Consider the following 26,369-nt stretch of genomic DNA (forward strand, 5'->3'; position numbering starts at 1 on the left):
CTGACATAGATGCTGAAAGACATCACAGGTCCCCACTTCTCACATGAGAGACTCAGAATTCTGGGGACAGAGTGCTAATCCTGCACTGAGCTCCAGGTCCGGCCCCTCTGGGGGCCCCAGGCCCTTCCCAAAGATTTGCCACTTCTCAAGGCCCTGTGTTTCAGCGGTTCCAGGCTCAACAAACAATAGCCCTTCCTCAGAAGGCTGTAGCCTCCCGTCCTGGACCCATAGACTCCACTCCCACCCCTGTTCACTGTCACCCCTAGAGGGTAACACATCCTTTCCCTGCCTGAGTCTTTAAAGGCTCCCAAGAGCACTCCTCCCACTCCCAGAATTGTAGATTCTTTCTTTAGAGAATTTCAGCCCCCTCTACCAGGGGGAGCCCCAAGCCACGAGGTACCTTACTACCCACCTGCACCTGCTTTCGTGGGTTCCAGGCTCCAAACCCTGCTCACAACCTCCCAACACAGAGGGTCTCAAGCCTAGCCACTTCCTTTCATTACGAATTCAAGGCCCCAACTTCTTTCTTATAGAAATTACAAACTCCGCATCCCTTCTCCTAAAAACATCCTGAGTTCAGACCCCGCCCCCTAGTTGCCCATTTCTCCTTTGAATTTCAGGCCACACCTTTTGGTACAGAGAATCGGGCCACAGCCCTACACTTAGGATCCCAATCCCTAGCCCTTTTATGTTTGCCCCTTGTCCTGGGATTCCATACCCCATTTCTCTCAGCAGTTTGATGCTTAAGGTTTCCAGTTCTGTGTCGTTAGCCCCGACCCCAGTGGATCCCAGGCTCCGCCCACACTAGGCCATTAGCCCTGACCATAGGGCTAACGCCAGACTAAGAAAAGCAATCGATTCAGCTTCGCCTTATCCCCAACTCCCGCTCCTTCTTCCAAACGGAGGGTGTGCAAGGAGGATAGGGGATCCCTCCACCCTGTGTTACCGTGAGGCACACGGGGTGACTCATACAGCCACACTCATACCATTACTGTCACCTACAGCAATCTACGCCTCCACCCAACACTGACACCCAGAAGCCTGGGCCCACCCACCATCCAGGGACACACAGCCCCTTGGAGCAGAAACCACGGTACTCAGGCCCCACTCACAGTCTTTCGTGGTTTGTCCCAGCTCAGTAATGGAGTGTCTGGCTCTGCCCACTGAATGTGCTCAGTGTCCCTGTCTTTGTGTAGCTCCCGAGATCCCTGCTAACGTGGCCCTGCAGGACAGCATGTCCCTGCCCCTGTTGCCCCCCTCCCCATCTCCTACCCTGTGGCTGGATCATTTGCTGGGGGCGCTGCCGAATTTCTCCCTTCTGCTTGGGATCCAGGGCATCTTCAATGCTCGTTGCTAGGCAACAGCCTCTGGCTCACCACTGCAACTTCCGGGGATGGCGTTGGCTTCCCCTCCCCCCAGAATTTGGAGTTCTCTGCTCCCAATCCCTCCTTATCAGCGCCACTGTTTCCCACGGTCATTTCTATGTCGCTCCTGGATTCTGATCTGATCTCAATCCTTCAGAATCCCTGAGTTCTAGAGTCGTGGCATTCCAGAAGATCCCTCCCATTGTATGTGCTCACACACAGTTTTACACTTGTATTAGCAAACAAACAAATCTCTCCAGTGTTCTAGATTTTCCAACATTCTCTCTCTCTCTCTCAGTTCTAGAATCGCTAGCATCCCAGAAACACAAGCGTTCTGGATTCCCTGGCATGGAAAGAATAATCTCAATATTCTAGATCTGTGAGCATCTGTAAAAACACTCCCATATTCTAGATCCCTCACATCCCAACCTCTTCCTACATTCTAGACTTCCTAACATTCAAACATTTCCCCAGTGTTCTGAATGCCCTGAAATGTCAAAACATTTCCAGAGTTTGAGATTCACAGACATTCCAGAACACTCATGTTTTAGAATCACTCACATTTTAGGTCTCCCATTCACATTCTAGATTCTCTGGCAATCCAGGACTACTTGCCATTATGGATTTCTTTGAACACAAACACATCCTCTAATGATCTAGAAGGGCTGACATTCCAGAATACCCCTATGCTCTAGATTTCCTAGTAATACAATTTCCTTTCTGTGTTCCTATAAGTCTTAGCATTCCAGAATCCCTGGCTTGTAAAATATTCCTACTGGTATAGATTCACAGGCATTCTAGAACGCTCTTCCGTTCTAGAATCACTGACTTTCTAGGTCCCTTTGTCAGAAACTTTAACAGTCTGGATTCTTTGCTATGCAGGGGAGAAGCCTAATATTGTTCATCCACTAGCACTCTAGCATATGCCTGTGTTCCAGATTACCTAACATTCTAGACCCCATTCCATCATGTTAGAGAAGCACTGGCATTCCAGACACTCTGGAATTCTGGAATTAGCATATCCTAAAATCCCTTGTTCTTAGTTGGCCCACTTTCTCTTCTCTTCATTGACCCAAGGAAAAGATGCAGAAAACTTTCCTGAGGAGTTGCCATAGAAACAGGTATTATCTAGGGGAAAGTCTCAAGGATGTCAGGCTGGGGTGAGCTGATTCTATTCCACATACCCTCTCTGGTGTGGTCAGGAGAGAGATGAAAGATTGGACAGCCAGGGATATGGGCAGTATGTTTGCAGTGGTGAAGTTTGGGATACAAATGTTAAGGACGTGGCAATCATTTAGCTGACATCTGTGTTTCTGTCAACCTGTACCCATTTATCCCAGCTTTGGTAACAGTACCCTGATTCACCTTTCAGGAACTCTTCCTCCACTCTGAAAACACGATGACCTCACTGCCTGCTTTGTGAGGGCACATGAGACCTGGAACAATGGAAGGGCATAGTGATTGGTTCAGGAGTGGCCATCTGACTCAGTTTAAGACAGTGAAAATCAGTCCTGCCATTTTAGCTGCTATTAGAGAAAAAAAAGTTGCTGAGGAGCTGCCTGGAGTCATCTTGGCACGGAGTGGAGAAAAGGTGACTGAGAATGATCCCAGAGGACAGCTAAGCCAAAAGATGAAAAAACATTCTAGATGAGTGTTTGAGCCCTGGATCCAGCCACACCTGAAGCCAGTTATAAAAACCAAGTTCTCTTCTCCTCCTCCTTCTTGTTTTTTTTCCTAGTAGGTGGATGTGATTAGCCTTTCTTCCTGTCTTTCTTTTCTTTTCTTTTCTTTCCTTCCTTCCTTCCTTTTCTTTCTTTCCTTCCTTCCTTCCTTTCTGGAGGTACTGGGATTTTAACCCAGGACCTTGTGCATGCTAAAATGCCAAGTATGCACTCTACCACTGAGCTATACCCTCCAGCCCTCTTCTTTACTTAAACCTGGAGAGACAAATGTTCTTGAAACTACAGCCATGGGCCTGGTTGGGCACCAGATCTCTCCCAACATTTTCCTAGGGGTCCCCAAACCCTCTAAGAATGTAACCAAGGTGTTGGCAGTGAGAACTTTATTAGGGAAGTGTGACTTTGGCTCTAGAAAGGGGAGATAGTGGGGCCTAGTAACAGTAACCACTCCACGGAGGCCCTGGCCCTGAACCCAGGGCTCTGACAGGAAGCGGGGGAGGCACCTGAGTCCCCCAAGACCTGGTACCCCAAGGCACCATGGCAGCTGTGTTCAGAAGGAAGTTTCATTGAGCTTCATCTTGGGGGGTGCAAGGGGAGCCCCGAGACCTGAGGAGGGCCGGGGGGCTGGTGTTGGTGGCCGCCGGGGCTCCGGCCCACTCCGCACCAGTTCCTGGCAGCGTTCCACAAAGCTGCCTCCTCCGCGGCGCCGGGCTTCAGCCTGTGGGGGGCTCGGGCTCCCACGGCGGCTGGACAGTGAGGAGTTGCTGAAGGCTGAGTGGAGACTGAGGGGGTGATGAGGGTCGATGCGGGTCATCAGGGTGGAGCTGGGCCAACCCCCTCCCAAGGCCTCCCTGTTCTGCCCTCTCCCCCATTGCTCATAAAGGAAAGTGGAGTCATGCCTACCTGGTGAGAGAGGCACGGGGTGAGGGGCTGGGGAGGGAGGCCCTCGAGGAAGCCAGCGGGGCTAGTTCACACTGCTCCAGCTGTTCCATCAGCTCTTCCTCTGTCAGGCCGCCTGCTGGGGGAGGGGGGATGAGGAAGCTGGGTCAGGGGCAAGGCAAGGGTCATAGGCCAAGGGACAAAGGTCATGTGCAAGGATAGAGGTTGGGATAATAGAAAAGATGCAGAGGTCAAAGGACAGGGGTCAGAAGCTAAGAGAGAGCGATTGAAAAGCAAAGGCAAGGAGGGGTTGGTGGGCAGAGAAGGGGATCAGAGGGCAAGGGCTTGGGGAGGGAGGTCGTGATGAAGGAGGCTGTAGAGAGGAATTCAGGGCAAGTCTAGGGGCCTTGGGGAGGGGAGTACCAGGGGTCTGGCCGAGCCCATCCATGGCAGTGGTCAGGTCCCACATGGCTAGGCTGCCGTTGGCTTGGCCTGTGAGCAGATAGCGCCGGGGCCGAGACCCAAGCCGCCGGGAGCCCTCACATTCAAGCACCGTGAAGGCGGTGGTGGGTGAGCCATCCACGGAGCGCACGGAGCACACCCTGAGAGGGCAGGGGAAGGGGTCACCTTGGCCACACCAGGGCCTGGCCCAGTCCCTCTTATCCTTACTCCCTTCCCGGCCTCAGTTCCCACCATTACGGTGGCAGTTCATGCCTCTCTTCTTGGGAGAAGCACCCAAGCTTCTCCATCCCTCCCAAATCTATGATACCCCAGCCCCTAAACCTAGGACCTTGTGCTCCCTCCCAGCCTTTGCTCCTGCAGTGCCCCTTGGCTGGGATGCTCTTCCGACCTCTGGGACCAAGCTGGCATTTTGTCCTCTCCTCTGACCACCCTCCCTGTTTGATGGGGTGGTCCTCACCGCTGACCAGTGGATGAAAGACGCACAAAGAGCTGGCTAGCACTTGGCACCACCTTCTGAATGAACACTTGCTGGTCATCCCGCTCACCATAGGGGCCTGGGCAAGTCAGAGGGGGGCAGTCAGGGCCAGCTGGGGTCCCTGGGACCTCCAGACCCCAAGATTCTGCCCCCTTTCCCACTGATGGAACATCCCCTGCAGGACCGGGTCCCCATCCCAAGGCTGCTGGAGTTGGGCGAGGTCCGAGAGGGTTCAGAGGCGGGGATTAGCAACAGTCAATGGCGTTCAGGCACGTCAGGGATGAGGGAGGCTCCTGGGTCAGGCAGCAGTCAGCAGAAATCAGTGGGAAGGGTAACAGAATTCAACTGGGAGTAATTGAGGTCAACATGGGTCAGGTGGTGGTGGGTGGAGGTCAACCACATCAGCTGGGTCAGGAGAGGTCTACAGAGGTCAGGTAAGGGATTGGTGGAGGTCCATGGAGGTCAGGCAGGGTCCGGGGGGTGGGGGACCAGGGGCCAGGAGGCACCAATGTCATTGCCGGCACTGCAGCCGCCATGCCCGTCAGCTGACTCCAGCGCCAGGATCTTGAATGAAGCAAGTGGGGTGGAGCCGGGCTGGGTGGAAATCATGCCGCGGAAGCGAGTCACAGACCAGGTGCGCACATGGTTGTTGTCGGCACAGACTGAGGAGCGAGGAGGCAGCAGAGGGTCAGGCTCAGGCACGGCATCACCACTGCCCTACCTTCCCGAGCCCCAGGATGACCCCCTTTCAGAGGTGTTGGGATTCAGGCCCCTCGGAAGTCTTCCCTTTCAGAGAACTCTCTCTTCCCCAGAACTATTCCTCAAAATGTCAACAATCCTGTTGGCTCTGCCTCCAAATCATTTCCAAGCCAGATCTCACTTTACCCTGTCCACTGCCCCACCCCCACCCTGGTCCTGTCTGTCTCATCTCCTGCCTCGATGAATGCTGCGGCCTCCTCCCTGGCCTTCCTGCTTCTGTCCTGCCCCACAGCCTGTCCCCATGTGCAGTTAGAGGGAACAGTGGACGCTTGCGTCAGGTCATGGCCCTCCTCTGCTCAGAGCCCTCCCGTGGCACCATCTCACTCAGGGTCAAGGACAAAGTCTTCTTCAAGGGTTACAAGGTCCCACTGACCTGCCCCCATCACCTCCCACCCTCTTACTTGTCCACTCCACTCCCAGCACAGGGGGTCCCTGCTCTTCCTTTGACACACCAAACATCCTCCCACCTCAGAGCCTTTGCAACGCCCTTTCCCTCTGCCTGGAACACTTGTCCACAATGATCAGCACTGCTCATTTCCATCCAGAACTCCTTCCTCATGAAGACCTTCTCGGTACCACATACTTTCCAGTAACCCTAATGCTCTCTAGCCGCTCACACGGCTTTTTTTAATTCATGGCCCCCATCACAGTTGGACTGTGATTTACATTTTCAATGATTTATTGTCTGCTGCCTCTGCTAGAACATCAGCTCCATAAGGGGAGGGACTTGGCCTGTCTTGTCCATCGCTGTGTCCCATGTGCCTGGCCAAGTGCTACATTGATGAGTCCTCCCCTTTCCCCTGCAAATTCACTCTCCCCCAGACTGGTCCCCCTCACAGTATTCTCCAGAGGCCACCCACACACAATGTCCCCATCTGCCTGGCTTCGTGGTCCCATCTGAGCCATCCCTCGGCTGCAGGCAGATGGGGACCCAGGGCAGCCTGGCACGGCTCACCAGAGATGAGGTGTTTCTCCGACAGCATGATCTTGGTGACAGGGCTGCGATGCACTGTGAAGGTCTGGAAGAGCTGAGGCCCCGAGCCCACCGTCTCGGGGTGTTGCACGATGACCCGCACACCCCCCGAGCTGGTGCCGTAGGCGATCTCAATCCAGTTCCCACTGTCACCTGGTAGGGGGGCCGGCCAAGGAGGGAGAGTGGCACAGGGTTAAAGACAGACAGAAACCAAGGCAATGAGAAAGAGGCAGACAAAGAACAGACACAGAGTCAGAAAGCCGGGAGAGAGGGGGAGATGGAGATAACCAGGTGGTGAGATGTGGGAAACGGAGGAACGGGAGACAAAGGGATGGATCAGAGAGAGAATGAACAGACAAATTCATAGAGACAAAAAGAGGATTAGAGGTTTCCAGGGGCTGTCAGGAGGGAGGACCGGGGTGTGACTACTGTGCATGGGGTTTCTTTACAGGGGTGATAAAAATGTTCTGGAATTAGACAGTGGTGATGCCTGCATAAACTTGTGAATCTACTAAAAATGACTAAATTGTAAATTTTACGGTATGGGAATTATATCTCAAAAACAAACAAAAAATTAACTTATTTTTTGCACTTGAGATCAAGAAAACAAAGCAAAACAAAAACAAAAAACTCTCCCAAGTGAGAGAACTCAGCTTTGTCCACTGTAAAATACACGTCCTCTTTGTTTTAGGAGTGTGCAAACAACATGCCCTACTCACAGAGATGGTACAGAGACCCAAAGATGACATATTAGAAATCTATTTTGCCCCTGGTGGAGAGGCCTGCCATGGTCGAGCACCTAGAACAGAGCTTATACATAACTGGTGCTCAGTGAGTGTTTGTTAAATGACAAAATGAAAGTTGAATTGTCTCCCTCCCAGTAGACCTCCCTGGGTCATGCTACACAGGTGGTAGGGAGACAGCTGTGGCCTGGGGTCACAGCTGGCCGCTGATGGCCAAATGGGGAGCTGAGTCATAGCTTACTGGTCTTGGGGGTGAGGTAGACGCTGAGGGCTGTGACTCCGTCCTCCGCTGGGTCCCGGTAGAGCTCGCTGACAAGGAGGTCATTGTCCTTCATGCGCAGGGGGAATTTCTGCACATCTGGGGTGAGCAGGGAGGGTAGTGCAGGTTTGTTCAAGGTACCCCAGTCTTTCTCCTCTTTCCCACCACCAAGGGGAGGCTCTCAGGCAACGGGGATGCCCGCTGCTGCTCACCCACGTAGTAGATGGAGCCATTGCTGCAGCCCAGGAGCAGGAAGGAGCCTGCCGCATCGTAACTGGTGATGGGCTGCACCTCCTGGACCTGCGGGGCGGGTGAGGCGGGGCGGGCTGTGACTCTGCAGTGCCCCTCCTGACATGGCCTCTCCTCCCTGCTCCAGGACCTCCCCCGGGGCTTTCTTAGGCCCACTCCAGCCTTGCCTGCTCCAGGCTGTGTCTCTCTGTCTCTGAATGGCTCTTGGTTGGCGCTTCTGTCTCCTGGCCTCTCCTTGACTCTGTATCTCTGACACGTCTTTTTTCATCTCCATCTATCTCTCTCTGTCCCTGTGTCTACCAGTCATTCAGTCCTGGTTTCTCTCTATCCACCCTTCTCTCTCTCTCTCTCTCTGTCGCCTCTGGTTCTCTCCCTCTGTCTCTGTGTCTTTCTCTGTTTTCTCTGCTTGTCTGTCTCTCTCACCCACTCACACTTCAGAAAACAACACTGTAGGTGTATTTTTTTTTCCCATTGGACATAGCTTGGGTGTGCGCAGAGAGAATCACAGACATTTGCATGTCTATCTCTGGGTTCTGCCTCCTACACCAACTCCCAGGGCCTGGAGAATCCTCTCTTCCTTTCCAAACCCACCCATCCTTCATGTCAGCTCAGTAGCCCCTCTTCCAGGAGGGCCTCTTTGATTTTCCTTAGGCCTTTATCACACTTGCCCTCGCCTCCTTACTGGATCTGGCCCACTGCTAGGGTCTCTGGCTCTCTCCAGGTTGAGTCGGGGCAGAAAGGAACTCCTCCCTGGGTCTGACCAGTCTGGACACGTGGGAAAAAGGCAGGCAGGCTGGCCAGTGACCTGACCTGCCAGTGCTTGGTGACGGCATTCCACACCCCGATGCGCCCTGTGTGGCTTGTGGCGATGAGCTGGTTCCCGACGAAGAATAAGGCCTCCACGGGCACCCCCAGATGGAAGACTCCTGTGGAGGGCGAGGAGCACTCAGCCAGGACCCCCCTTCACAGGGGAGAAGAAGGGTGACAGGAAAACCTCCAAGGGCCAGAGGATTCAATTGGGTCATGGAATCTTAACAGGATGGAGGATTCCAGCAGGAATTACAGAGGATTACAATGAGCCAGATGCCTGATAGGGTGTGGGACTCTAAAGGGGTGTGGAATTCTAACACAGCTGAGATTTTCAACGAAGGCCAAAAAAAAAAAAAAAAAAAAAAAAGACTATGGGCAGCACAGGCTTCTCACGAGGATTAAGATTTGTGAGGGAACAGATTAGCCTACAGAGTCAGATTTCTAATGGGAACAGATTCTAACAGGCCCAGGGATTTTACTGGCATGGAGAATTCTAACAAAGCAGAGATCTGAGAGGATGGTGAATTCTGATGGAGGAGAGAACTCTAGGTGGGTGGATTTTTCTACCACGCCAAGGAATTCTAACAGGATATGGAATTCTTATGGGTGTGAGAACTGTGTAGGGTGGGTTGTTTTAACAGGCCACAGGTTGGAATATAATTCTAAAGGGCAAAGGCTGGGGGGAGGGGAGTGTACAGCTCAATGGTAGAGCGTGTGCTTAGCATGCACAAGGTCCTGGGTTCAATCCCCAGTACCTGCATTAAAAGTAAATAAATAAATCTAAAGGGCAAAGGGTTCTGGGAAAAGCTGGATGCCCTACCTATCTCAGAGCCACCGCCTTCTGCCTGCAGAGCCCACAGCAGGATCTCGCTGCCCATGGCCGCTGCCACCATCTTGTCATGCTCACCCAAAGCCCCACTGAGCACCCGGGCTGTGAGTGCCAGTCGTTCAATGGGCCAGTCCAGGCGGGGACTGGAAAACACCAGCTGCCAGCCAGAGGCTTCCTTCAGCCTGGAGGATGGGGACATCGTTAACTGTCACCCTGAGCCTACCCCATCCACAGGGCTCAAGGCCTCCTGCTACCGCCCTCCCTGAGCACCTATAGCAGACAAGGAACTGGGTATAGGCCACGGCGATCCAGTTGTGGTGTCCACACACCAGGCGCACCATCCCTGGCTCCTCGGGTAGCCCTTGTGGGGAAAAGCAGGGATCAGGTTGGGGTCCCAAGGGCCCACTGGCTACTCTAGTCTCTCAAGAGACAGATACATACCTGACGGGGAAGGAGGGGCTTTCTCATCCAGCATTCGGCCCAGCAGCCCTGCATTGCCCAGGTTGGGGGGCATCGTGTTGCTCCGGCGAACAGGAGCTGGGCGCCCCCCTGCTTGCTGGGGCCCTGCCAGGCTGTGCCGGTTCCGCCGCTTCACTGGGAACACTATGGCAGGGAAAAGGGACAGAATGACAATAATTGTAATAATCACCACATTATAAGCATTTAAAATGTGTCTGATACTGATTTTCCCACATGGGGAACATCGTCTCCTGGCAAAAAGATTTTAGGTGGTGCAGGGACGTGGCATTACATGATACTGAATCACACAGAGAGCTACTCCCTTTGCAGTTTCTTGGAGCCTATCACAAAGTAAGAATCAGTTTGGTGTGGCCATGATATCGATACCTCTTCAATATTTGCTAATTTCTCCTTTTAAGAAATGGAAGCCTGTCCCCTTGGCTATCGATACCTCTTCAATATTTGCTAATTTCTCCTTTTAAGAAATGGAAGCCTGTCCCCTTGGCAGACAACAGCATCTACCCAGAGTTAATTACACTGTTATGTTTGGGGATTATTTTTATGTCTACTAATTTATGGCATAAAGGTAGTGATAAGAAGCTTTTATTTTAAATAATTTTTTAATTTAAAAAATTTAAATAGAGATACTGGGGACTGAACACAGGACATCGTGTGTGCTAAGTATGCACTCTATCACTGAGCTATAATCACCCCCACAAAAATTTTTTAAAAAGACAGGGTCAAACTAAGTTAAGAGAACAACAGTATAGGTCTTCATATTTCGCAAACTTCATGAAAGTAGTAGGTATTGACTGAGGTTAGGGAAATAAAGCCATAAATCGAATTTCCCCACTCTGTTCCTTTCACCAAACAGCAAAGCCTAGTGGACTACAATTTCTAAAACCACTAGGGCATATTTTCCATGGCCAGTGGGCTGGCTGCTCCAAGGTCTCATGGAGATTATAGTCAATAACTTTCCTTTAATATTTCTCCCCTCTGTGAAAAAGACACAAGTCTTTCTTGAGTCTCCCTACAAGGAAATCAAGCCTAGACTACAACTCCCATCGGGCTCTAGGGCATGCTTCTGAGCCTCAAGGGGGTTAAGCTTGGCCTACTGCCTCACTGGAAAAGCTGTTTCCTACTTCCTTTCCAAGCATCAGTCCAAATATCTGCTATAGAACTACAACTCCCATAGCGTCTCAGGGTTCATAGCCCAGGCACCCAAGGGCTGCAGCCTTATGGGAAATGTAGTCTTTAGCCACCCCTTCACCCCCTCCATTCTTTAGTAGTTCCCACCTGGCGGAGGCAGGTAACCATTGAAGAGGACGTTTCCACAAGAAGATCGATCCAACTCTTCCCTCAGCTGCAGACGTCGAACTGAGGTGGAAGGACTCAAAGGCTGGGACTTGGGGAACACTGAGGAAGATCCCTTTTTCCCTCCCCCCTTTCTTTCTCCACAGAACACCACCACTCTCCTGAGACCCAGAACCAAATCCAGTGCTCTCAGCTCTAACTCAACCTTCTTTCAGGAGAGAAGGGAAAGAGGGAGCATCACTAGAGAGCTGGTTTTCTATACAATGAGGATGTTAAGGGGGGCCGGCCCCACTTACCCAGAGGAGTAAGCCCATAAAACTGGGCTTCGTGGAGGAGGCTGGAACCATGGACACCCCTGGGTAGCAGAATTGACTAGGGGTCAGAGTCTCGTGAGTGGGAGTGGGCAGAGAATTCTAGGAGGAAGTTTTCGAAACTGCACAGAGAATCCCAAGGGGCAGCAAATTCTAATGGGATCAAGATTCTAAACAGCAATGATTTGGGTGGTGAAAATGTGTGTGTATGTGTGTGTGTTTGCGGGGAATTCTAAGGACACAATTTAAATATGATCAAAGAGCTTAATGAACATTCTTAGAGGAAGAAGAGCCTTCTCAGGGGTGAAGACGGTGGGGGAATCCCCTTTATCATCCATGCCAACCTGGGGTCCAACTCTTTGGTGCGCAGGAAGTTGAGGATGGGGGCGAAGACGGTGGGGTCCCTGTCGATGAAGATCTGCAGGGAAGGGGAAGGGATGATGGATGGGACAAACTGCGGGGCTGAGTGGGGATTCTGTCCCTCCTCCTACCGGCTGCCCCCTTTCAGCTTTGCTCTACTCACGGCTCCAGTCTCATCCTTCAGTGTCGAGATGCGTCCGCTCAGAAGACTGCAGAAAGGGGACGTAGAACAGGTGTCACGGGCCGGAGTGCGTGCGTGAGGGCAAGATTACGTCTCCCCATGCCCTCTCCTCCCGCCCCCCACCCCAAACTCGCTCTCCCAATCACCTGGAAAAGAAAGAGTCCGGGATCCAGGTGAGAGTCTGGCGAGAGGTACTGAATCTTCAGGACGGTGAGCAGGCGCGAGGTGATAGGAGGATGAGAAAAATGCGTTCCTCAGTCCCAGGACCGGGTGAGTTCCCTCCCCTACCCGGGCGCTTTCCCTCCCCTACCCGGGCGCGGGTCTAGGCTCCCGCGCCTCCAGGAGGGGGCGGAGCAATCCTTGATGGACAGGAATCCCCCCCCCCCGGGAGGAGAGGGTACTCCCACCCGACTTCCCGCCCACGAGAGTAGGAATATCCTACACTCACCTCTTGCCTCCCACGTTCAGATGAATCACCTCCCCGGGAGTCCCCCGACCTGGGACCCCATCTGCTGCAGGGGCCGCGGCTGCCATGGCCCCCCGGCTAGCCGGCCGGCCTGCACCCGCTTCCGGGTGTGCACGCCCCGCCCCCACCGCGTGCTCATTGGGCCGGAGACTACCGGAGCCACCCGCGATTGGGCAAAGCGCTCACCCATCGCAGTTAATTTCTCCGCCTCCTTAAAGGGGCCCGCCTTTCCTGTCCTGGACGGGGCGGACCCAGCGGCTCTTTGGGAGAAGTTTAGGTACTACGGATAGCAAAACGTTCCTCCATCCCCGTGGGGCTCCCGATTTAGGAAAGGCATCTAGGTGTTTCGTCAGGGGCACGTGTTTAGACCTGAAATTAGTCCACACCAAGAGGGACATCAAACTGTTCTCCGCAACTCAGTTTCTTCCCCTCGCTCCACCCAACCCTCTCGGGTGCAGCCCATTAAACACGAACTAGCATAGACCGTCAAAGCCAAAGGATTTATTATAGGTACATAGAGTTTGCGCCCGCCACACCGCCCCCACACTCCTGGGCCCCAGCGGCTTCTCCAAGCGGCCATGGGGGCTGCCCACAACCCAGTCCCCCTACTCCCCAGGGAGGTGCTCCAGCCAGAAGCATGCAGGGGGAGGGCTTCCCCTCGCCCCTCCCCTCACGAAGTGGCATTTACAGTTGGAGGGGGGAGGAGAGAGGAAGACAATTTAGAGCTTTGACGCCCCTCCCATTTAAAAGCCTTCGCGGATGCGGGGCGGGGGAGGAGGAGGTCGACATTTTGCAAAAATAAACTAAGTCAGGAATTAACCGCATGGCTCTGAGACGGCGGAGTGCGGAGGCTAGGGCCCCTTCACTCCCCCTTCCCAGACAGAGATCAAGGCAGCATTGGAAGTGAGGTAAAGGCGGGGAGGGGGCGTCCCCTCCCCACCCCCTAGCACCCTGGATGGTCCAGGGGACCTCACCAGCGCCCCCCATGCCCATCCCTAGGGCAGAGAGCGGGTCGGGAATTATCGCCCCTACCACCCCAGCTTCTTGGGGCAGGATCTGGGCATCGGGGCAGGGAGTTTCGCTCAACTGGCCCCTTACCGGCCCCCGCCCAAGCTCAGTTATTGCATAAAAATAATGAAGCCCCAGCACCTGGGGTGGGGGTGGCGAGCAGGAAGGGGCCGAGATATGGCTATAGGGGCAGCAATTCCCCCAGCACTTCTTGGGGTGCAGGAGAAATCCCCTCCTTTCCAGTGCCCGTCCATGGCGCGTCCGCAGTGTTGGTGGGACTAGGGGCTCCCGCCCCTGCGGAAGAGAAAGTGTCTTTGTGCCCACAGTGCGGAGAGGAGGAGCGGGGAGGTGTCAGGCCCTGGGGGTAGTAAGTCACTTCCGGCGCCCGCTGGCCCTGCGCTCTCCTGCTTCCCTCTTAGGGTTGCCCTCATCTGTAGACGACGTTGTGGGTAGCGTCTGGCCCCAACGGGCGATCTCCGCGTGTTCCCCAACCGATGTGGCCACAGCCTCCAGCCAGCCATTCATCTCCTCCTGGAGAGAGAAACAGGGCACACAGTCTGTGTTTGGAAGAGAGGAGACTGAGTAATAGATGAGTCTGGAATCAGACTATCCTCTCTGAACTTCAGTTTCCTCATCTATTAAACAGGATAATGATGATGATGATAATGATGATGATGGTGGTGGTGATGTAGTTACATAGCACTTATTTTGTGCCAGGCTCTGTTCTAAGCACTTTTGTGGATTAATTCACTTAACCCTATGCAATCGGAGTATATCTAACTCCCACTATAGAGATAAACAACAAGAAACAATAAAATCAGCAGACACTTAGAGAGCACTGACATTTTCCAGACCCTGTAAGGACTCTTCCTATATCAACTTATTTCTCATATTAACCCTATGATGGAAAACTATTGTTATCTCCATTTTGAAGATAAATTGAAGAGGCATGGAGAGCATAAAGGCCTACTTCATAGCCTCTTGTTACTATTTTCAGCATCTCTTCAAACTGCTTCCACATCTGCTCCTCCTCTTGCCCTGGCCCAGACTTGTGTTCTCCCAATTGGGCCCCTGCCCTAGTCACCTCCTGTGCTCCACACCTCCACTCTTACCCTCTCCAATCTACCCTGCACATGGTAGCTAAAGGGATCTTTCTTCTGCCTCACTGTAACCCTCCCTTGCTCAAAGAGCCTCTGCCATGTCACCCTAGTGCCCTGAGAATAAACTCCAACCTCCCCCGAATGGCCCACAGTGCTCTTGGAGATCCAGCCCCTGGGAAACTTCCTCCTTGAACTCCAGCAGAGTTAACCCTTTGCAATTCTGTACCTCTGGATCTTTGAACTTGCAGTTCTTTTTTTTTTTTAAGCTAACTCTCTCCTAACTTTCCAGTCTCACCTCAGAAGCCAAGGCAAGGAGGCTGGACTTTGTCCTGGGGCCTCCAGGCAGCCCTCCTGATCTTCCACCTCCCCCCAGCTGGATTAGGAACTCCTATTGGGCTCTCACTGCCCATTGGCTTTCCCACTGCAGCCCTGGTAACTCTGGCCTGTGCTTCCTCTCTTCACAGCCCCGTCCCTGGGTCAGGAGCCAGCCAGCTAGGTGGTTCCTGAAGTCTGAATATAGGACAGAAATGAACAGATCTCACCTCATCTTTAGCCTGGAGCAAAAACTCACTGCCATCCTGGGTCCTGTGGGAGAGGACACAGAACTTGGGGGCTCTAGGGCAGGGGACCAGCCCACCCATCCACCAACTATCCCCCACTGGAGCAGGGTATTGCTGGGAGAGGGAAGCTGGGTCTTGGACCCTCCCTCTTGCCCATTGTGGGGGCTCACTGGAGCTTGAAGACGTGCTTCTTTTTCTTGTAGTCACTAGCCACCTCGCTGGTGGCCTTGTGCAGGCTGAGCAGTGGCTCCCCGCCGTGTGTGCCCCCGGATGCTGGGCCCTTGGCGTCCTTGTAGAAGCCCAGCTCCCCCTTGCTGAGCACGCAGTACAGGCTCACCCACGACCTGGGGTGACGAGATGGGGCTCAAGGCAGAGTCGCAGCTCTGCCTGGGTACTCTTCATCAATACCTTTCAAGGGCTGACTATACCTGAGCCTTCCTCCTTCTAGGCCGTTGCCCCAGTAGGGCCTGGAGTGTTCTTGCTTATGGCTGCTCCTGAGCTGGGGGGAGAGTCTAAGTCCCGCGGTACCAAGTCTTTGCCCAAGCTGGTCCCTGCTGGGGCTGCCCCTCCTTATCCTCAAGCTGTCTCCGCCACAAGCTTTTGCTTGGGCATTTTCCTCACCATTCATCCAACCCCCACCCCAACCACCACGGAATCCCCTAAAGGGAGATCTATTAGCTTACTGGTCACCCTGTCTGGAATGAGGAATTCTTGTCTCCCCATTCAGCCAAAGCCCCAACAGAGAAGAAAGTCTCCCACGAGCAAACCACACCCAGGTGCCCATATTTATTTTCACCTTGGTCTCAGCACAAGGAGGAAAGACTGCCTCCAGGCCCCAAAAGCAAAACCTCAATCTGTTCCCCCCATTTCATTCTGTTTGCTCAACACTTCCCTTTTGGGCTCCACCTCTCCCTAGATTCAAAAAAGGCTGGACAACCTGCAGTCGGACTCCAAGAGTAGATACATCACTGTTAGATACTCATTTGGAAACCTATATGACATGCTCCCTATCTCTTAGCCCTCAGTTTGGGATCTGCCCCTTATCAGACCCTCCCTCAACTTAAAATTGAATGAATGGACCCACCCCACTCATTGGTTGAAGGACCTCTCCAGGCTCCACCTCACGAGTCATGAGAACCCTCCAGCTAGACCCCACATCCAGTTTGCTATAAGCTCTAGTTAACTCCTGCGTTGGTTTCCGTGAGATTGAGTTGCAATTTATTCACGTTCGTAACATTTTCTTTAGGTCCCGACCCCATGTAAGCTCCACCGGCTCACCCATTGGACACACTAACCTTAGGCCCCGCTCCTCCGGTTCATTGATTGATTCTTTGAAGTTAAGGCTCCGTTTTTCAGGCCCCGCCTACCCAGCCACCGGTTGGATGCCCTAAAGTTTAGCCCCACCCCCCGTCCACCGGCCCACTTATTCATTCATTGGGCACTGAGCTTGGACCCACCTTCCAAAGCCCCGCCCACACGCTCACCGGTTGGACGACTTGCGGTTAGCGTCGAGCTCGCGCTTGCGCAGCAGGAAGCCCTCGTGCTGCACTGTATGAGTGGGCGGTGGCGGAGGCGCGGGGGCGGAGCCGCCCTGGGCCGGGGCGGAGCGCGAGCGCCGGCTTCCCCCGCCCTCACCACCCTCTCGGGGCCGCGGCCGCCGTCGCGGCTTGGGCCGGTCCCGCGCCCGCGGCCGGTCCGGCCGAGGTGTCCGCTCGGGCGGCTCAAGCCCGTTGGGCAGGCGACCGGGGGGAAGCTCGCGAGGCTGAGGCAGCGACGGCTGTGTGAAGGGAGGGGGAAGAGGGGTGCTGTCCATAGTGGGGTGTGGGGGCCATCTGGGCGAACTCAGGGGTCTAGGGGTCCCATTTGTCTGCAGGGCCATCTGTCTTGGAAGCGAGTATGGGAGGGCCTCAAGGTTGGAGGTCCAACTAACAGTTGGCTCCCCAGGTCTTGGGCATGGGTCCTAGGTTTGGAATCCCTCTCGATCTTGGAGGGGAGCTAGACATATGGAGGTGGGGGTGTAGGCTGGTGGGTGTCCCAGCTGCCTGTTGGAGGAACCTGGCACCTCATATGTGTGTGGCTGTCTGTAAGGAAATTTGAGATCTCCGCCACTGAGCTAGAGAAAGAATCTAGGACAGATGTGGGAAGAGTCTGAAGTCTACTTGTGTGTGGGTGGAAGGGGTTAGGAATCTCTTAGGTTAGTGGCCTCAACTTTCTGAGGGAGAAAATTTCAGAGGCATCTGGGAGCCCTCTCCCATCCCCTGAGAGTCTCTGCAGGGTTCAGATGAGAGGGGCAGGGCTTGACATCAGTGTTTCTGGGATCCTGACTCCTGCTTGGAGGAGAGGGGCCCCCATACCCCCACCCATGCCAAGGCTCAACTTACCCCAACAGAGAGCCCAGGGCCTGCCTCTTTCTCCTGCAGCTGCTCCACAATGTCAGCCAGGGTGGCCTTCCTGGAGGGGGGGGGGGAGGCGCAGAAAGACCCAATGGAACTGGGATGCCTTCTCCCAGAGACCATCCTGGCTGGCTGGAGGAGCCTCAGCCTGAGATGCTAGGTCCCTATCCACTTCTGCATCTGCCTGTGTCAGATGTCTACTTTACACACCACAGGTGCTCGGCACATGTCTGCTGAATGGAGGGTGGAATCTCTCTCCCCTTAAGCACCACAAAGACCAAGATGCAAACTGGTGCCTTCAAGCCTTTGAAGAAACTGTTGCCTTTCTCCACCCACTCGCCCTACCCCCAGCTGTCAAGCTCCCTGGACTTCCCTCATCCCCAGCCCCCATCATTCTGGGTCACATTATCTGGTGACAAGTCTGTTTCCCTCCCTAGACTGTGGGCCCCATGAATGCAGGGATGGAGCTGGTTCAGTCATTGCTCTCCCCAGCACATACCACAAGCAGAGTGGACACATGTTCAAGATGTACAAAATTTGAAAAGGGTCTGGTAGTCATTGTCACTGAAACATATTTGACCAAAGGCCTCCTCTGGGGACACAGCTGATTGAAGTGATCTGCACAATATACTGGTTAACTCTGGATTCTGAAAGGCTTGGGTTCCAGTCCTGCTTCACCCAAGCTGAATGACTTACCCTCTCTGAGACTCAGTTGCCCCATCCATGAAATAGATATGACTACAGCCTCCAGTTTATAAGGCTGAGACAGATTGTGATAAAGGATCTTAGCTCCAATCAGGCAGGTGATGGTTCCACCATTAGCCCAATGAAGAAACTGAGATGCAGAGAGGACAAAATTCCTGCTCAGGGCCACCCAGGGGATTTGGTGCAGGGGTCAGAACTCAGTAGCTGAGAACCTGCACCTGGAGGAGGTCACTGCCACTGTGGAATAATGGGCAGGACTCCTACCCTTTTTCAACCTCCATTTACACCTCTGTGAAATGGGTATCACGAATGTATCTCCCTCCTTAGGCAGTTCTGAGCCAGGAAACCCTCTCCACTGGCCTGTGTGATTCCAGGAGCTCTCCATGTCCCCCTTCCTCCACCCCCTGGGCACATGGGGCCTCACCCCTTGGCCAGGTCTCCTCTCGTGGGCATCTCCTGTTCGCTGGACTCCTGCCGCTCCAACCGCCGCTCCCGCCGCTCGCGCCGCCGCTCCATCTGCTCATAGCGGCCCAGGGTAAGGCTGTGTGCAACCTCGTGCTCCGCTGACTCCTGCCGCTCGGGCCGCCGCCTCCGCGCAGCCTCCTCGGATTGATCTGCCGATTCTAGACGCTCGGGCCGCCGCCTCCTGGGTAGCTCCTCTGCGCGATCAGCTGACTCCTGGCGCTCTGGCCGCGGCCGGACCTGCTCTGCTGATGCGGGGGCCCCGGGGGTCTCCGCGGCGTCCTCTGCTGCGGCCGGCAGGGCCGTGGGCTCCACTATCCCCGGGACCTCCGGCAGCCGGTCGATGCGCGGCTGGAGGCGTTCCGGCTTGAGCTCCTGACGCACGTACCCAACCCGGGTCCGCACCTCGGCGGAGAGCGTGTCCGAGGCCCGGCGGGCCAGGGGCTCCAAGCCCCTTTCATAGCCCCCTGGCCGCAGCAGGGGCGCAGCCTTGGCCGCCAGTTCTGTAGGGTCTCCAAAGAACTTGCGCCCCAGCAAGGGGGTGGGCGGCTGTTTGCTCTGTTCAGCCTTGATTTTCTCAATCTGAGGACAGAGAAGCCAGGCTCAGGTGGAGGGGCGGGGTGGGGGTCGGGGGTCGGGGGTAGGGCCTGGGAAGGTGGCTCTGGGTCGTCTGCCTCACCACCCCATTTATTAGCTCTTATCAGTGAAAAAGCAAGGTTGTCCAGGCCAGTACCCCTGCTTAGCTCTCTGCCAGGAGCTGAATTCCTACTTTCTCCAGCAAACACTTAGTGTTCTTTTAAGAACTGGCTAAATCATCACTTTATGTGCCTTTCTCTCCTCTGGCCCCCAATTGCCTCCTTCCTTCAAGACCTTAAGACTTTTATTAAAATGATTCCTTCTCTTCACTCTTCAAGTCTCAGATCAGACTCCCCTAGTCCAGAACAAATGCTTCTGGGCTCCCATGGCCCCCTGTGCTTCCCCCCATCCCAGTCCTGGGCTACATTGTCTGGTGACAGATCTGTCCCCCCACCACACTGCACTGGGAGCCCAGTGACTGACTGGCTTGGCCCTCACTCAACACAGTGCTGAGCCTGTGTGTTTGTCTTATATAGAGAGATGGGTGTGGTGCCACGGGAGGGGCCTGGGGCAGGATCTGGGGTGTGCTGACCGTGGTCAGGCGCCGCAGAGAGCTGAACCTTTCTTCCCAGGCTGCAGCTGCTTTACGGAAGGCCTCATGTCGCCTGATAAGCTGCTCCACCTCGTCCACGCTGCTGCCCAGCTCCCCACTCTGCAGGAGTGGCTCCTGAGCGGTCAGCCAGGCATCGGCCACCACCGCCTCCTGGGCAAACTGGTGCACTTCCAGCACTATGGAGAGACGTTTGGGGGTAAGGATGTTAGGGGCACCTGTGGACCTTTCATAGTGGCAGTGGCTGTTTTCACTGGCTGTACAAACACACACACACACACACACACACACACACACACACACACACGACTTCCTCCATCCCAGCCCGGACCACTCTGGGCTCAGCAGGAATGAGAGCAGCTGGGGCTATTTCTGAGGGCACTGGCTTTTCACCAGGGAGTCAATGATAGGGCAGCAGCCTGCCCACCCTCCCAGGCCTTTATGTTTGCTGCTGGGCAGCCATGGGGTGTGCAAAGCATGACTGAGTCACCCTCTGGGCTCTTCTGAACATGCTGGAGCATGTCCCTGTGCTTCTGAGCCGCGTGTCTGGGCCCCCACTCACTCTGCTGCAGCCACTCCCAATGGCGGTCCCACTTGTCCGACACCTCCTCCTTCCTGGTTCCCAGCTTGTCCAGCTGTGCCTGGATCTGGGAGTGGCAGGTGGGTGGGAGAGGCATCAGGGGTGGCTCCCACCCCAATAGGCACAGGTGGCAGAGGAGGACCCCTGCACCCTCCCCACCTCATCAGCCATGGCACTCTTGTTGAGCAGCAGATTGCGCCCCAGCTCCTGGCAGGCCGTCATCTCGGGCACCCGTGCCTCCAGCTCGGTCTTCAGGCCCTGATGGTAGTTCATGAGCACCTCCACCGACGACACGTCCCTATGGTGGGTGGTGGGTAGGGGTCTGAGCCATGGGAAGCCTCCCTAGATTCGCCCCATATATGCAGGTCCTGATAAGCCCAAATCCCTGAGGCTGGGATTCCACACCATCTCAGGACACCCACCTCCCATGACCAAGTTCTGAGGGGCCAAGGTTCTTCACTCTGATTCAATGACTCCAACTTTTCCCCAAGTGCTAAAATGTCACACTTCTGTGATTCTAACCTAGAATTTCAAGATCCAATTTTTCTCATTTTTTAAAGCTATACTTCTTCTTTCTTTCTTTTTTAATGGAGGTGCTAGGAATTGAACCCAGGACCTCGTGCATGCTAAGCATGTGCTCTACCACTGAGCCGTACTCACCTGTGGCAAAGGTATACTTCTTAAGTTTCCACTAGCCAATGATTCTAAACTTCTCAGTCTGTGCTGTCCCATATGGTAGCCACTAGATATGTATGGCAGTCAAACCCTTGAAATGTGGCTAGTCTGACTTGAGATGTGTTCAAGTGTAAACTAAACACCATATTTTGAAGACTGAGTATAAAAACGAAGGTAAGATATCTCAATAATTTTCATATGCCTATATGTTGAAGTAATAGTATTTTGGGTACATTGGGTTAAATACAATTAATTACTAAAATTAATTTTCATTTGCTTCTCTTTACTTTTTTTTAATGTGGTTACAAGAAAAATCTTCAATTATATACATGGCTCACACTGGTGGCTTGCATTGTGTAACTATTGGACAGCATCATTCTAAGCTATTATCTGTGCAAAACAAATCTCAAATTTCTGAGGGTTCAACCAGTCAACAAGTAGAGCTTTATAAGACTTAATATGTCCAAATGCATTTCTGATGGTCCCACACTGTGATGATTCCTACTTAAGACTTCATATGCCTAGAACAATCTCCCTGATTCTCCCCTATCTCCCAAACGTACCCTCCCCAAAATTCTCCAACTCAGTAAATTCACCCATCATTCATCCGTGACTCTTCTTTTTCCCCCTCAGCCCCTGAAGCTAATCAGTCACTCAAGACTGGACATTTATAACTGCAAAACATACTCTGAAATGATATAAAATCATAGATTTGTTTTAAAATAACTCAGCAAAGGGTGGATGGGATGGGGAAGGGGAGCGTATGGATGAAGCAGGATTGGCCAAATGTTGATGGTTGTCCAAGCCCAGTGTTCACTCTACACATGTGGGTTCATTATACTGTTGTTGCTACTTCTGTATATTTTTGAAATTTTCATAATAAGATTTTTTCAATTCCTAAAGCCAATCATTTCTTGCCATCTCTTCAACCACGACCCTGGGCCAAGACAATATCACCTCTCACCTGGATTATGTTAGCAGTCTCCTGACTGGTCTACCTGCTTCCACCTGGCTGTCCACAGTCCGTTACCCACTAGGCACCTGGAGTGATCGTTCTCAAATGTACATTATATTACATTGCTCCCTTGCTCTACGCAATCCCATGACTACCATCTCAATCCAAGGAAAGGCAAACTCCTCACCATGCCCTATTTCTCTTCTAGCCTCACTTCCTACCAGTCTCCACTCTCCCCTACCACTCACTCCATCCAGCTACAATGCTTGTCCAGCTTTTCCTCAAACATGTCTAACTGCAACCCACCTCAGGGCCTTTGCACTTGCTGATCCCTCCACCTGGAAGACTCTTCCCCCTAAAACTTTACCCAACTCACCATCCTTCACTCAGGTCCCCTTATCTTGCTTTATTTTTCTTCAGAGCACTACGACTATCGAAATAATATTAAGTGTTTGTTTATTTACTTAACTGTTGCCTGTCTCCTCTCTCAGAATGTAAGCTGCATCAGGGCAGGGGCTCACCTTCTGGCATACAGTAGTCATCAATACATATTTGCTGAGTAAATGAATGCAGGCCCAAGGCCCCACAGTCACAGACACAGTGCTACGCATCCACCACTCTCCAGGTCCTTGTCTTCTTGGACACATGCCAGGCTACATTTCCCAGCCTCCCAGGCAGACAGGTTGGGGCCACTGGGCCAATAGAACGTGAGCGCAGGTTTAGTCCCTAAAACCTCCCATGTGATCCTCCTGCTCTCTTCTCTGCAGTTGGATGCAGAAGGTCCAGCAAATGACTCCCAGGGCTGATGATGGAAGGACAGTGGCTCCCAATCAGTGCGGGACAGGCTTCTGCTGGACACTCACATCAAGCCGTTATGTGAGCAACATGTCAGTTCCTACTAGATTAAGCCACAAATATGCCTCCCTGTCCCAACCCTGGCTTCAGATCCCTCCCCATGCTGTGACACCCCCACAGAGGCAGGAGGATGTCCCATGCTCTGAGCCCCAGTGTCTGGCCTGACAAGGGGTCTTAATACACAAGAGGCATTAAAACAATGCGTAGCAGGCAGAGGTACCGCACAGGTATTGGCTATTGGGGTTTTCTATGGGAAAGGAACTGCTGATGGGCAGGGGTGGCTGCCCAGAGGCAGGTAGGAAGCCCAAGGTGGGATGAGGGGCACCTGGGCTTGTCAGCTGCTCCGATCTGGCTGGCGATGCCATCCATCCAGGAGAGCAGGTCGCGAGCCTGGCTGTGGAATCGCAGGGCGTCGGCCGTGGAGCTCACGTGCAGGCGGGCGTCCTCGCAGGCTGCCAGCAGCTCCTTCCAGCCCTGCAGCACCTCCTGCTCCCGGCTGGCGATGGCCTCCGCGTGCTCGCCCGCGTACACCGTCCGTAGCTGGGCTGCCCCTTCCTGGAGCTGCCTTACCTGAGGGGCATGCCAGGTCGAGCACCAGCCCTCCATGGGCTCCAGGCTCCACCCACTCCTTCCCCCATCTGCTGGCTGGGTGCAGAGCCTAAAAACATAAGGAGCCTGCACCCTTGAGATTCCACACTGGGTTTCATTCCTATCTGCTGCCTGATTTCTTTTTTACTTTCTCACTTTCTGACTTCTTTTAGACCCACTACCATATTTCTCTCATGTCTGCTGTCTGATGTTTCTTTAACTTACCTGCATTCTGACTTTCACACCTACCACCTCTATAGGGTCAGCCACCTGATTTTTTTGGAGTAACTCCATATTTATATCAGATCCACCACTAAATCGCTATCAGTCCCTCTGCCTAATTTCTAACAGTCATCTGTATGATGTATATAAAATAATTGTCCAATTTTCACCTTCCTTTAGACCTGCAACCCAATTTCCTTCAGGTCTGCTGCTTGAGTTCTGTTAGGTCCACAGCTGCATTTCTATCTGGTTTCTCAGATCCACCTCCCAATGTCATCAGATTCACTGCCTGATTTCTATTAGCTCTGATTTCTATTCATTAAATTCAACCCCATCAAGTTTCTTTGAGGAAAATCATATGATTTCTGTCTGTCCCACAGCCAAATTTCTCTTAACCCCCTCTCAATTCCTTTTAGACTCCCAGTCCGGATTGGGGCAAGATTCACTTCACAGTATTTAGGAGAATCTCCTGCCCAAACTCCATTGGAAACACTGTCTGATTTCTATCAAACATTTCATACCACCTTTTTTCTGTCATTGTCTGATTCTGTGCACGTGATCAATCCATATTCTACCTGCCCCATCATCTAATCTCTCCCTGTTCCATGGTCTGTTTTCTATCTGTCCCATCATCTAACTTCAACGTAGTCCACAGCCTGGTTTTTGCTTGCTCTGCTGCTCTGTCCTTTGGTCACGCTGCTCAGGCCCTCCCACCTGCCTCTCTTGGCCGCCAGCTCCCCACCTGGGACACAAGGAGCTGCAGGTCATGTTCAAAGGTGCGAAGAGTCCGCTGCATAGAGCTGGCACTGGGTCTGGGCTCAGGCGGGGCAGTCAGGCGGGGCAGTCGCCTCCGCTTCTCCTCGATCTGTCCTTGAAGCTCTCGGGCATCACTGAAGAACTTGTGCAACTCCCGAGAGGCGGCCAGCAGCTGGGCCCGTGTGCCCATGAGCTCCAACAGCTCAGCCCAGGCCTCATTCAGCCCGTCCTTCCACTCCGCCATGGTGGCTGCCGCTGTGTGGCCGCACTCAATCAGCTCGTCCACCATCTGGTTCACGGCCGCCAGCCGCTCCCGCCCTGCCGTACCAGTCTCGTTGGCAAATTCCGAGAATTTCTCCTGCAGCACCTGCCAGCAGTATGTTGGGGATGGGGACATCGTGGGCAAAGGTGCTGTACATGAGAGCCCCCTCCAACCCAGCATCTTGTGGCAGGTAAGAGTAGTAACAGTACCAGTGATGACAATGATAACAAAAAATAACACCCAACACTTACTGAGTACTCACTCTGTAGCAATAATAGTAACAACAATAATGAAAATAAGAAAATAATACTTAACTAACACTGTGTTAGGCCCTGTGGATGCTGAATACTGTCCTAAGTGCATTATATTACATTATATTAATTCATTTGTCTCACAGCATAGCCACGATGTAGTGCTATTATAATCCTCTTATTAAGGATGGGGATACTGAGGCCCAGAGAACTTAGTAGCATACGTGGTGGCCACTAGAACCATTGTTTATTCCTAGTGATGCTCAACTTACCGTGACATGCTCAAAGTCCTGGCCGAGCTCAGGTGAGCCGGCCACCACCTCTTTCTCTGCAATCCAGTGCTCCAGCTCGTCCACCTGGCGGCTGAGCTGGTACAGCCAGTACTGCTGTTCCAGGCCCACCCGGCGTTCCTCGCCCAGCTCCTTGAGGGCCACGTACAGGCGGTCCACCTGAGACTGCCGCCGGCTGATCTGCTCGCTAGTAGGGGACAGGGAAGAGCAGAGATGGAGCCCCCTGAGATTTCCAGAACAGAGCTCTGACCCCCCTGTCACCCCTTCCCCCAAGGGCAGGGCTGTGCCTCCTCTGAACCTTCAGGCAGGGTTGAGTCCCCTCAGATTCCTGCATGCAGGACTGTTTTCCTCAAGTTTGGGATGCAGGGAGGTCACATGACCTGTCACCCAGGAGGTCTCAGGCCATGCCCAACCTCAGCACTCAGGGAAAACTGTTTCCCTCAGCTTGATAAGCTCACCACCACCTACCCCCTACCCAGCCTTCCAGTCTGAGGTCCCACATCTGACCCGCCAGCAACTTGGGTGGCACTCCAGATCCCCCACTTGGTTCCCAGACAACCAACCTCACTTCCAGGCCTGATCTCCAGGCTCAGGCGGACAGAGGTCTAGCCCTGTACCTCTGTCTCAGCTCTCACCCCTGGTCCAAGCATCTCAGATGTGGCCCCTACACCTAATCTCATGGAGGTCACATGACCTGTCACCCAGGAGGTCTGAGGCCATGCCCAATTACAGTGCTCCAGGCTTTTCTGTCCTCCCAGATACCAGTAGGAAGAGGACCCTTCTCTGTCCTGAGCTCTTACTTCTCACCTCGGTCTTAGACATCGCCCCCCTCCCCTACATTTAAACCTCAGTGCTCCTGGCCGGACTCCCTCAAACATCCCTGTGCAGGGCTCCTCCATTCTGAGCCCCTCCCACCCCAGTGCCCAATTCCGGCTCTGTCCCAATTTCC

At 53.5% G+C, this 26,369-nt stretch overlaps 2 protein-coding genes across 4 annotated transcripts in view; both read right to left on the reverse strand.

Annotated features, from left to right (window-relative positions):
- Positions 1-3,411: 3,411 nt before the first annotated feature.
- SHKBP1 (SH3KBP1 binding protein 1) lies at positions 3,412-12,699 on the reverse strand. Of its 3 annotated transcripts, none has more exons than XM_072967026.1 (18): positions 12,555-12,699; positions 12,253-12,306; positions 12,089-12,134; positions 11,910-11,983; positions 11,551-11,609; positions 11,237-11,317; positions 9,923-10,084; positions 9,752-9,842; positions 9,473-9,663; positions 8,653-8,768; positions 7,806-7,893; positions 7,576-7,692; positions 6,574-6,744; positions 5,366-5,521; positions 4,842-4,938; positions 4,346-4,524; positions 3,947-4,058; positions 3,412-3,825 (listed from the first exon to the last, which is right to left on the reverse strand). In XM_072967026.1, the coding sequence occupies exons 1-18, from the start codon at positions 12,638-12,640 to the stop codon at positions 3,594-3,596; spliced, it is 2,112 nt and encodes a 703-aa protein (XP_072823127.1). In that variant the 5' UTR covers positions 12,641-12,699; the 3' UTR covers positions 3,412-3,593. The 3 variants fall into 3 exon arrangements, with proteins under 3 accessions (XP_072823127.1, XP_006215068.1, XP_072823128.1); XM_006215006.3 differs by having other exon boundaries at positions 3,947-4,061; XM_072967027.1 differs by lacking the exons at positions 11,237-11,317; positions 11,551-11,609 and having other exon boundaries at positions 3,947-4,061; positions 12,555-12,640.
- Positions 12,700-13,053: 354 nt separating this feature from the next.
- The window catches only part of SPTBN4 (spectrin beta, non-erythrocytic 4), a 68,868-nt gene continuing 55,552 nt past the window's right edge, over positions 13,054-26,369 (reverse strand). Inside the window, exons 26-37 of the mRNA XM_072967028.1 lie at positions 25,403-25,607; positions 24,604-24,984; positions 23,377-23,621; positions 20,726-20,864; positions 20,549-20,633; positions 19,969-20,165; positions 18,763-19,382; positions 17,622-17,691; positions 16,725-17,017; positions 15,411-15,584; positions 15,223-15,265; positions 13,054-14,111 (exon numbers count right to left, since the gene is read on the reverse strand). Of these exons, the coding sequence (XP_072823129.1) occupies positions 13,953-14,111; positions 15,223-15,265; positions 15,411-15,584; positions 16,725-17,017; positions 17,622-17,691; positions 18,763-19,382; positions 19,969-20,165; positions 20,549-20,633; positions 20,726-20,864; positions 23,377-23,621; positions 24,604-24,984; positions 25,403-25,607 (2,611 nt within the window). The 3' untranslated portion in view covers positions 13,054-13,952. The remainder of the gene's footprint in view (positions 14,112-15,222; positions 15,266-15,410; positions 15,585-16,724; positions 17,018-17,621; positions 17,692-18,762; positions 19,383-19,968; positions 20,166-20,548; positions 20,634-20,725; positions 20,865-23,376; positions 23,622-24,603; positions 24,985-25,402; positions 25,608-26,369) is intronic.

This window comes from Vicugna pacos, chromosome 9, assembly GCF_048564905.1.
Source record: "Vicugna pacos chromosome 9, VicPac4, whole genome shotgun sequence".
Taxonomy (NCBI): domain Eukaryota; kingdom Metazoa; phylum Chordata; class Mammalia; order Artiodactyla; family Camelidae; genus Vicugna; species Vicugna pacos.